Source organism: Papilio machaon, chromosome 6 (genome assembly GCF_912999745.1).
Source record: "Papilio machaon chromosome 6, ilPapMach1.1, whole genome shotgun sequence".
Taxonomy (NCBI): Eukaryota; Metazoa; Arthropoda; class Insecta; order Lepidoptera; family Papilionidae; genus Papilio; species Papilio machaon.
This window is the reverse complement of record NC_059991.1, coordinates 8867432-8878438: the sequence shown is the minus strand read 5'-3', so window position 1 is coordinate 8878438 and position 11007 is coordinate 8867432. Positions and strand designations below refer to the sequence as shown.

General features: G+C 43.9%; 2 protein-coding genes across 2 annotated transcripts; one reads left to right on the top strand and one right to left on the bottom strand.

The window, feature by feature from the left end:
* The first annotated feature begins 143 nt into the window (after positions 1–143).
* Positions 144–2783, top strand: LOC106709886 (probable rRNA-processing protein EBP2 homolog). The gene is made up of 5 exons (XM_014501794.2): positions 144–298; positions 461–681; positions 1541–1699; positions 2007–2154; positions 2415–2783. Exons 1-5 carry the CDS (start codon positions 245–247, stop codon positions 2781–2783), a joined length of 951 nt encoding a protein of 316 aa, XP_014357280.2. The 5' UTR covers positions 144–244.
* Positions 2784–3349: 566 nt separating this feature from the next.
* Positions 3350–10740, bottom strand: LOC106709849 (signal recognition particle subunit SRP72). The gene is made up of 13 exons (XM_045678232.1): positions 10624–10740; positions 10169–10403; positions 9922–10066; positions 9085–9275; positions 8618–8755; positions 8297–8429; positions 7993–8172; positions 5581–5739; positions 5276–5488; positions 5004–5101; positions 4829–4930; positions 4277–4381; positions 3350–3509 (listed from the first exon to the last, which is right to left on the bottom strand). The coding sequence occupies exons 1-13, from the start codon at positions 10724–10726 to the stop codon at positions 3350–3352; spliced, it is 1962 nt and encodes a 653-aa protein (XP_045534188.1). The 5' UTR covers positions 10727–10740.
* Between the last annotated feature and the right edge of the window lie 267 nt (positions 10741–11007).

The window sequence follows — 11007 nt, the reverse complement described above, 5'->3', positions numbered from 1 at the left end:
ATTTTCTGCATGCCTATAGTAAATCGTTTTTAATAATTACGCTTTTACTTATTCGTAGCGAATTCTTAGCATTATTATTCTGTCTTTAGGTTTCCTCAGATCTATATTGTTACTAGGCTGATAAGCTGTGAAAAATTGCTATACCATGCGATGAGTTGTTGGTTGGCAACACTGGTCGTATGTCAGAGCACGTTTAATTTTTGAAAAGAGGTTATTCTACTGGGATTTCAAATTATATTTAAAAATGAATGAATTTGTATTAAATGATAGTGAAACAGACGTTGACTCCGATGAAGAGGTATGTTTTAATGAACCTAGGTATTCACAACAATAATAGCTCACCTAAGGGTCTGATGTGTACAATGAATTATTTGTCAAGTGTTCAACTTAATCTGTGTGTTAACTATGATGAAAACTTATTGTCTTTATAGCCACAAATAAATAAAAAAATGTTTTTTAGTTACAAGAAGCTTTTGCAAAAGGTATTCTTAAACCTGGCCTAAATGAAGAAATAGAGAAAACTGTTAAAACTTATGTCAATAATGTTGCGGAATTGAAGGCTAAGTTAAAAGAAATCGAATTAAAATTGCCATGGATAGAGAAATTAGATTTGATAACAACAGTCGCACCAATGGCACCAGATGTAGCTCTCCAGATTGAAGAAACAGCTCAGAGAAGAAAGTAAGTTCTGCAATTCATATGAGAAAAACCTTTTTCCATTACTATTTATTTATTACATTTAAGTATTTTTACGGCTCATAAACCAGCGCTTGATCATGTTCCCTCTTCATATTATTTGTTGATAATGGCCGATAGATGGTATACACAAAAAATATAAAAATATATATAATACTACATAGTGGCAAAAGAGTATATGGTCATCTGCCCCCCTAGATAAAGTGCATTCGCTCTGCAGTGATTCCATAATGAAATTCAAAAATGTAAAGAATTCACACAAGACAATCATGTGACTTAATGAAAGCTATTGTCAGTTCTATGCATTTCTAAACTTTGTTATGGAATTGCTTCAGGGCAAATGCACTTTGTCTAGGTAGGGCTGATGCTAAAATAGTGAATTGATTGCAGTCCAGAGATGCAAAAAGCCAAAAAAATCTGGTGATTTGATATAATCTATTTTTATAGTATCTTTTACAATGTACAATGGCAGGAATGGCAAACAAATGTAATTAATGCCACATGGTACAATATTTTGGGTACATCATATCAACATTGAGATGGATCTCTATGCTACGCAATGTTCTCAATAATGACAGTTATAATTATTGGATGGCTTATCTATGATCAATTTAAACATATTTAGAACACAGTCAAATTATTTTATATAATTTTGTGGGACATAGTTCTATTTTAGGTTATCATTGTATTGTAAATAAATAAATAAATAATAGAAAACTGGTACATTAATAATTAAACTTTCGCCTTCCCTGGTCTAGGATAATATTAACCCGAAATGGTTTACATTTTATGTACCGCTACTTGTAAAATTCTATAAAATGTTTAATCTTTGTCCTTAATACAGAAATGTAAAGGAAAATTCGAAAGGAAATCAGAAATATGACCCAACACAGGATCCCATACTGAATGAATTTAAGAGAGAGAATCTTATTCATCGGCAAGCGCAAGCCGCCGTTATTGATGGCATCAAACGGTTAAAGGATCTTAATGTACCTACTAGAAGGTAAGAATAGTAATCATTGTCATGTATGGACAATATCATACATTGTGGTCCTTCGAGCTGTGTCACGACATATATTGTTTATGGTAAAATTGTAAAAAATGTATTGTGCAGTTTTTACACTGTAGGGATGTTGGTAGCTAAAACTTTGAATTAGTTAAGGTGGTAAACTAAGTAATTCTAAATTAATTAGTTTATATTTTAATATTCAGATAATTCTCAATGTATGTAGGATCTTCATAAATACATTTTAAATATCTACCATTTTGTGCTATAATTATTAGTTTTTCAATTATAAAGTAACTTTTAGACCAGATGACTTCTTTGCGGAGATGGCCAAATCAGATGAGCATATGCAAAAGGTTCGTAAGAACTTAATGGCCAAGCAAGCGGCGCAAGCTCGCACAGAGAAGGTGCGTCAGCTCAGGGAACAGAAGAAGATTGCCAAGAAAGTGCAGGTAATGTTATGATTTTATATAATTTGTGCCCACATGGGCAAAAATTATATAAAATTATGTAAAACCTTGACAAGCACGAGAGTTCAAGGGAACTTGATATTTTTCTCCCTTATTTTTATTTTTTACCAGATTTTCTAGCTTTGGAAGTCTTCCACCGGATCCGGACAATAACTGTTTAAAGATTATCTGACTGATATCAATCAAGTAGATTTATTGAATTAAGAAGTGCAGTTCTTAAATATCTTTTATTTTTATTTTAGATTGACACAAAACTAAAACAAGCAGCTGATAAGAAACATATGCTAGAGCAATTAAAAAGAGTTAGAAAAGGAAAATCTACTGATTTAGATTTCTTAGAAGATAATAAAGGTAAAGGTAACAATAAAGCGAACAGCAAAGATCCTAGAGCCAAAGTGTCAAAGAAACGAGCAATGAAAGACAAGAAATTTGGCTTCGGAGGTAAAAAGAAAGGATCTAAACTCAATACACGCGATTCTACAAATCAAATGGACGACTTCAACAGCTCGGCAAAGAAGAAACCTTTTAATTTTAAGACTAAGAATTTCAAACCTAATAATAAGAAAAATCAAAGACCTGGCAAATCAAAGCGACGCAATGCCAAGAGATAATTCTGATGCTAATAAAGTTATTATCTCAATTATTTTTGCATTTTATTTACTTAACTATGTATCAACTACAAATAAAAAAAAAACGAAATGGGCTTCATTTATTCAAATAGTTAAACATATTTATATTTAGAAGTAAAACTGCTTCCGGTTTTTATCTATTCACTTTTTTCCATATTTTTAAAATCACTCAACATCAGATATTGAATAATTCAAGTTAGCACAAAATCTTTGAATACCAAATATGTATCTAATTTCAATACTTTATTCGTCTTTTAATACAACATTCGCATTATTTATTAAAAACTAGCTTTTACCCGCGACTCCGTCCGCGCGGAATAAAAAAAAGAAAACGGGGTAAACATTTTCCTATGTCCGTTTCCTGGTTCTAAGCTACCTCCCCATCAATTTTCAGTCAAATCGATTCAGCCGTTCTTGAGTTATAAATAGTGTAACTAACACGACTTTCTTTTATATATATAGATAGATAGATGATATTTTTAAAATGTGGGTAGGTTATAAAAATGAAACATAATATATGCAGATAAAAATATATTTATTATATATGTTCACCATTTGCGACCCTTGCCCTTCTTCTTCTGCTGCTGCTTGCGTTGCCACGCGCTTTCAGCAGGCTTGTCAGGTCGCGGGCTCTTGGCCGCAGCCCCCACCCCCACCCCCACCCCAGCCCCAGCCGGAGACGCACTCACCGGCTGCTTGCTCATGTCGCTGTAATATCACACATGTTATAATTTACATAAAATAACGGTACATAAAATGTAAACCATTTCGGGTTATATTATCCTAGACCAGGGAAGGAAAAATTTTAATTATTAATGTACCAGTTTTCTATTATTTATTTATTTACAATACAATGATAACCTAAAATAGAACTATGTCCCACAAAATTATATAAAATAATTTGACTGTGTTCTAAATATGTTTAAATTGATCATAGATAAGCCATCCAATAATTATAACTGTCAATAATCCTTATTAATATAAATGCGAAAGTAACTCCGTCTGTGTCTCGCTTTCACGCCAAAACTACTGAACTGATTTATATGAAATTTGATACACAGATAGTCAAAAGCCTGAGGAAGGACATAGGCTACATTTTAACGCGAAAATGGCGTTGTAAGGGGTTGAAAGTGGGGGTGAAAGTTTGTATTAATGAATTATCGTCATCTTTACAGTTAGAAAGTTGAAACTTATTTTTAAAGCTGCTAATTTGATATAAATAAATATGAAATTGATTTTTTGTAAAATTTTTACCCTTAAAGGTGCTAAATAACAATAGGGGGATGAAATTTTGTTTGTCAATATGTGAAGTTTTGGTGAATGTTTTGTTTAATATGTTTAACCCATACCAAGATTTAGTCTAGAGCCTGAGAAATGACAAGTCAATAAAGAAACATTTTTTTGTGTATTAGTGTCCTGACTTCTATGAAAAATTGTAAAGTTAATGAGTGAAAGTTTAATCAGGAAATACTGACTACTGGTCGACGGCGGCGGTGGTCATGCCCTGGCTTCCTTTGATGACGTCACGCCGCACTCCGCGTCTCTTGCGGTACGCCGTGCGCTCGTACTTCGGCAGCCATCTGCAATACGTCACAACTTACTATTATACTTGCTTTTACCCACGACTTCGTCTGTAGTATTTAAAAAAAAGTATCTCGTGTGTTACTAGAAACAATGTTCTACATGTCTTTCAATGAGATGTATTGAACGATTGTACAATTATCAAGTAAATATGTAAATAAAAGATCTCCCACTGGAACCTTACACATTTCCGGGAGCCTAGATAGCTTATGTATTCTTCCAGATTGTGTTCCACATCTATATTCAATTTCATCAAAATCCATGCAGTTATTTTTCAGAACAACAATCCAAACTTTCGTAAGTAAACCAGAGTGTAATTATTTTGTAGTGTTTTTCTGATAGTGAAGATTGACTTAGTTTAGCTCAAAGCCTTATCTAACTAGTCAGTTCTTGTTTTAGTAGTTACTAGTTAATATTATTAGATCTTTTTTTGACTTGAATCTCACCTCTCTGGGTCCGGGGGCTTGGAGAGGTCAGCGTTGGGCGGCAATTTGGTCTTGCGTTTCCTCTTCTGTTTCTTTGTCACTCCCAACTCGGAACCAGGTGTTCTAACAAAATATGAAGTTTGTAATATTGGAATAGTAAAAGTTTTTTGATAAGTTGCTGTGAACATAAATTTACCCTGGCGATTGTTCCTGCTTACTCTGCACCGTCTTCTTGACGACCTTCGCACCCATCATCCATTTGGACGACTCCAGCGCCTCGATATCGATTGCTCCCTGTATCACAAATAATATTCAACTACCCTCAAGATTAATTATCAATATTATTCAAAGAACTATTATACAGTATGATTCAAACTTACAATGTGACGTGTAAGAAAAACACAATTTTAACGAGCTTTTAAAGTTTGCATCTTGACCTACGTATGGGTTTGGTGGGACATATAGTACCTGCAGCTGTATGGGCGGCAGTTGAGCGGCGAGTGCGCGTGCGCGCTGCGGGTCTGAGGGTGCGAGCAGCTTGACGAGCCGCGCGCGACTGCGGCGGTCGTGCGGCTGCGCGCTCGCCAGCGCCTCGTGCGCCTGCGCCGCGGCCGACACGCGCCCCGCACGCTGGTGCACCTCGCCCGCCGCGCGCCACACGCCGCGCAGCGCCGGGGAACCCTGACGCATCAAATAATTTTAGAAAACTTCTTTGTAAAATTTCATTATAAACTTTAATAAGACTGAAGAACATTCCAGAAGCGACATCATACCGTGTCGTTCTTGTAATGCTGGTACACATCTAAGAACATCTGCGAGGCGCGCTCGTAGTCGCCGTCGGCGCAGTACAGTGTGGCGAGCGCGCCCACCACTCCGGGGCGGTACTTGAACTCGCTCTCCTCCAGCAACTTGATCGCTGCCTTCCTGTCGCCCTGCAAGTCATGTACGTGCGTTACGTATCTCAATTAAATAAAACCAATATTTTAGTAATTTCGGTAAACCTCCTCCTATCTATCTAGGTACGTTACCGCACCTCACAACCTCCTACCACCTCCTTCTACTCTACCACCTACGAGCAGTGCGAGACAACCTCCACCTCCGCATTACCTGAGCGAGCAGTATCTGCGCGGCGGCGAGCGTGTGCGTGCCGGGGTGCTTGGCGAGCAGTGCGAGTGCGGCGTCGCGCTTGCCGTCGCGCGCCAGCGAGGCCGCCTCCACCTCCACCTCCGCATTACCTGAGCGAGCAGTATCTGCGCGGCGGCGAGCGTGTGCGTGCCGGGGTGCTTGGCGAGCAGTGCGAGTGCGGCGTCGCGCTTGCCGTCGCGCGCCAGCGAGGCCGCCTCCACCTCCGCATTACCTGAGCGAGCAGTATCTGCGCGGCGGCGAGCGTGTGCGTGCCGGGGTGCTTGGCGAGCAGTGCGAGTGCGGCGTCGCGCTTGCCGTCGCGCGCCAGCGAGGCCGCCTCCACCTCCACCTCCACCTCCGCATTACCTGAGCGAGCAGTATCTGCGCGGCGGCGAGCGTGTGCGTGCCGGGGTGCTTGGCGAGCAGTGCGAGTGCGGCGTCGCGCTTGCCGTCGCGCGCCAGCGAGGCCGCCTGCACCTCCACCTCCGCATTACCTGAGCGAGCAGTATCTGCGCGGCGGCGAGCGTGTGCGTGCCGGGGTGCTTGGCGAGCAGTGCGAGTGCGGCGTCGCGCTTGCCGTCGCGCGCCAGCGAGGCCGCCTCCACCTCCACCTCCGCATTACCTGAGCGAGCAGTATCTGCGCGGCGGCGAGCGTGTGCGTGCCGGGGTGCTTGGCGAGCAGTGCGAGTGCGGCGTCGCGCTTGCCGTCGCGCGCCAGCGAGGCCGCCTCCACCTCCACCTCCACCTCCGCATTACCTGAGCGAGCAGTATCTGCGCGGCGGCGAGCGTGTGCGTGCCGGGGTGCTTGGCGAGCAGTGCGAGTGCGGCGTCGCGCTTGCCGTCGCGCGCCAGCGAGGCCGCCTCCACCTCCACCTCCACCTCCGCATTACCTGAGCGAGCAGTATCTGCGCGGCGGCGAGCGTGTGCGTGCCGGGGTGCTTGGCGAGCAGTGCGAGTGCGGCGTCGCGCTTGCCGTCGCGCGCCAGCGAGGCCGCCTCCACCTCCACCTCCGCATTACCTGAGCGAGCAGTATCTGCGCGGCGGCGAGCGTGTGCGTGCCGGGGTGCTTGGCGAGCAGTGCGAGTGCGGCGTCGCGCTTGCCGTCGCGCGCCAGCGAGGCCGCCTCCACCTCCACCTCCACCTCCGCATTACCTGAGCGAGCAGTATCTGCGCGGCGGCGAGCGTGTGCGTGCCGGGGTGCTTGGCGAGCAGTGCGAGTGCGGCGTCGCGCTTGCCGTCGCGCGCCAGCGAGGCCGCCTCCACCTCCACCTCCGCCTTACCTGAGCGAGCAGTATCTGCGCGGCGGCGAGCGTGTGCGTGCCGGGGTGCTTGGCGAGCAGTGCGAGTGCGGCGTCGCGCTTGCCGTCGCGCGCCAGCGAGGCCGCCTCCACCTCCACCTCCGCATTACCTGAGCGAGCAGTATCTGCGCGGCGGCGAGCGTGTGCGTGCCGGGGTGCTTGGCGAGCAGTGCGAGTGCGGCGTCGCGCTTGCCGTCGCGCGCCAGCGAGGCCGCCTCCACCTCCACCTCCGCATTACCTGAGCGAGCAGTATCTGCGCGGCGGCGAGCGTGTGCGTGCCGGGGTGCTTGGCGAGCAGTGCGAGTGCGGCGTCGCGCTTGCCGTCGCGCGCCAGCGAGGCCGCCTCCACCTCCACCTCCACCTCCGCATTACCTGAGCGAGCAGTATCTGCGCGGCGGCGAGCGTGTGCGTGCCGGGGTGCTTGGCGAGCAGTGCGAGTGCGGCGTCGCGCTTGCCGTCGCGCGCCAGCGAGGCCGCCTCCACCTCCACCTCCGCATTACCTGAGCGAGCAGTATCTGCGCGGCGGCGAGCGTGTGCGTGCCGGGGTGCTTGGCGAGCAGTGCGAGTGCGGCGTCGCGCTTGCCGTCGCGCGCCAGCGAGGCCGCCTCCACCTCCACCTCCGCATTACCTGAGCGAGCAGTATCTGCGCGGCGGCGAGCGTGTGCGTGCCGGGGTGCTTGGCGAGCAGTGCGAGTGCGGCGTCGCGCTTGCCGTCGCGCGCCAGCGAGGCCGCCTCCACCTCCACCTCCACCTCCGCATTACCTGAGCGAGCAGTATCTGCGCGGCGGCGAGCGTGTGCGTGCCGGGGTGCTTGGCGAGCAGTGCGAGTGCGGCGTCGCGCTTGCCGTCGCGCGCCAGCGAGGCCGCCTCCACTAGCGCCGCGCGGCTCTCCTGCCCCAGCTCGCGCGACAGTTTCACGCAGCACTGTTTGCAGAACTCCGGCTGCAAATAACAAGTGCAAGTGTCATATGATACCTATCTAATAGTACTATGTGTTTAGTTTTACACAAAAATTGTAGAATTCCAAAATGTTTGCAAAAACTAAATAGTTGTAGTTGATTGTTACCTGATTGGAGTATATTGCGAGTATGGCCTGGTTGTAGACGATGACTGCGCGCTGTCGCGAGGTCAGTTTGTGCTCCAAGCCGTCCGCTGTTGCAGCCTTCATACGTTTGCGGGAGTCAAACACGTTGCTATCCCTGTTAGACAGCAGTCACCATCAGTATGCTCCCGGTAATATAAATTATATTACCGGAATACTGATATATAATAGGAACGGGTTTGCATAATTTATATTACCGGCGTTGCAGATATGTTTTTTGGTAGTTATATAGGTTCACTTGAAAATTGTCAAAAACACTTCTTAATGTCTCTAAAGAGAACATACCTGTTGATGACGACAAGGTTGTTGCTGGCGACGGCCACCAGTGCCTGGTCGGCAGGCTTGTCCTTCAGCACGCCCTGGTACAGAGCTGCTGCCTCCTTCTCTCGCCCCGCGCCCTGCAGGCAGTACGCCTGCTGCACTCTGACATGCAAATGAACAGTAGTATCAAAAGATGGGTCCTATTATCAGTCCACAAAATTTACTTTTCTTAAATTTTGCGAAATAGCAAATGACCGCTGCCCATAGACATCTGAAATTGTAGATGCATTGCCTACCTTTAATAAACTGTGAAAGACATTTACATTTTACATCAATAGATATGACAAGCAAAAGGGTTTAATGTTCAATTTAAGACATTTTTTTAGATTTTATTAGAATCCCCTACCTTCCATATCATATCTATACTGTAATGTGCAAATCGCAGAAGTCAACAATTAGGGTAGTACTCCTTTCAACCAGGTAATTCTTACCTGATGATAGCGGCTTCTTCTTTCGCTTCCTCCTCAGTGCCACCATCCTCCACCACACTCTCCACACATGTCTGCTCTGCGCGCTTTAACACTGGTAGCGCCTCAGTGTACTTCCCACGCATTGCAAGAGTACTGCCTGCATTATAAAGCAGCTCATATGTGGTCTCTTCAAATTGTGGCAAGTCTGCATTCTACGATAAAAATGATTTTTTGTAATTTCTAATAATCTAATTCAAATCAAAGGCTACTTGTTCTATAGAGCATTTAAAGGTATGATAAAGTAATCATAAAACTGAAAGTGGTAACTTTGTTTAATCCATTAAAATATATACAAAATATAGGTTGTGAATATGTCATACTTTGTATTTTGAAAACGTTACTTGTCCTAACTTATATAGAAACGGCTAAAACACTCACGTCTATATATCCGGTGTCGTCACCGACTAGTTTCGAGCCCTTCGGGGGCCCTTCATCTGGGTGAGTGGGACTGGTATTATTTCGCGGACGCGGCCCGTCGCTCACTGACGACACCGGATATATAGACGTGAGTGTTTTAGCCGTTTCTATATAAGTTAGTGATAATGTCTCACGAAAGTTTGAATAATTTACTTGTCCTATCTTAAAACTAAATAAGTTAGAAACATTCAGTTCACTAGCTAATCCTACAAGTAAATTTCGGTATGTGAAAATTATAGTATCATTTTATATATTAAGCTGTTTTGCATTAAAGAAGTTCATTGACACATCAGTGAAGGCACTTAAAGATGAGCATGACCTTCAGTAATGAAGAGCATGAAGAAGAAGTATCTGTTAAGTGCTGTAAAATATTATACTGACTGGGTTTAATGCTGCTAGGTTAGCAACAACTGCAGACATGTTCGCTTTCCTTTCATCTTCATAATCATCGGTGGTGTTCTTTACAATATCACGGTAAAGGTTGTAGCAGTCTTGGTACTGTTCCAAACGGTACAATATTTGAGCCCTAAAATAATTAAAATCATTTTCTTTAATTAATAATTTTTTGAAACTTCAAACAATTCATTTTTGAGTATTAATGCAACAGAGATATTCTAGTCTCTCATACCTTAGTTCTTTCAAGGCGAGTGTTAGCTCGGGAGCGTTGTCCACAGTCTGCAATGCATCCTTGGGACAGTTGAGTCTGTACTGAGCGTATGCCTTCTCAAAGTGCAAGTCCGCAGCGAGGGCAGCATTCTTAGGGTTACTTAGCACTGCCAGTGCCTCTTTAAAGTTATGGAGTTGAATGAAGCAGATGATCTTGCAGTGGAACGCCTTTTGCTCTGTTGGAGCTATCTGTAAGACTGGAAAACATTGGTTATATTTTGTGTTGTGTAATAAACAAGGATTACATATTGAAGTAACTATATTCATGGTTACGCTTGACAACAAATGTCTTATTTTCTTCAATTTTGACTTAAATTTCAATGTTAAAGACTATGAAGAGAGCAGATGTAGGCAAACCATTTATGAATAAGACTCTTAAAATTTGTAGAATAAAACATGATAAATGTATTTTCTTACTTTTCCCTGCAGATTTCAATGCTCTTTCATAATCACCACTTTGACAAAATTTATTTAATTCAATGTAGCCCTGAACGAGGCTACTTTCCTTGTTGGCTGACATTTTTTGACAGATTGCAAGTTGGTTGGCACTTGAGCTGTCAAGGGATTACGCCATTTGATATTTCGTTTAGAAACTAACGAATCTACTCTACAAGTTCAAAAAGAAACATGTAAAAAATTAACTTAACTTTTTTTTTGTTTATATTTAGTTCTTGTTTCCATTAATTACATAATGAAAAAATGTGGTTCCTATGTTATTGTTACAAAGACGTCGAATGACCTTTCTTCTTAAGTGCCATCCTCTTCCGAAGGTCGATGATCATTAAGGCAACTTACACCCTT

Coding starts and splice junctions, on each gene's coding strand:
- LOC106709886 (XM_014501794.2), top strand. CDS start 245: ATGAATGAATTTGTATTAAATGATAGTGAAACAGACGTTGACTCCGAT. Junction 299..460: donor ACGTTGACTCCGATGAAGAG/GTATGTTTTAAT, acceptor AATGTTTTTTAG/TTACAAGAAGCTTTTGCAAA. Junction 1,700..2,006: donor CTTAATGTACCTACTAGAAG/GTAAGAATAGTA, acceptor AGTAACTTTTAG/ACCAGATGACTTCTTTGCGG.
- LOC106709849 (XM_045678232.1), bottom strand. CDS start 10,726: ATGTCAGCCAACAAGGAAAGTAGCCTCGTTCAGGGCTACATTGAATTA. Junction 10,067..10,168: donor CTCGCCTTGAAAGAACTAAG/GTATGAGAGACT, acceptor TAATTATTTTAG/GGCTCAAATATTGTACCGTT. Junction 8,173..8,296: donor TCGCAATATACTCCAATCAG/GTAACAATCAAC, acceptor TGTTATTTGCAG/CCGGAGTTCTGCAAACAGTG.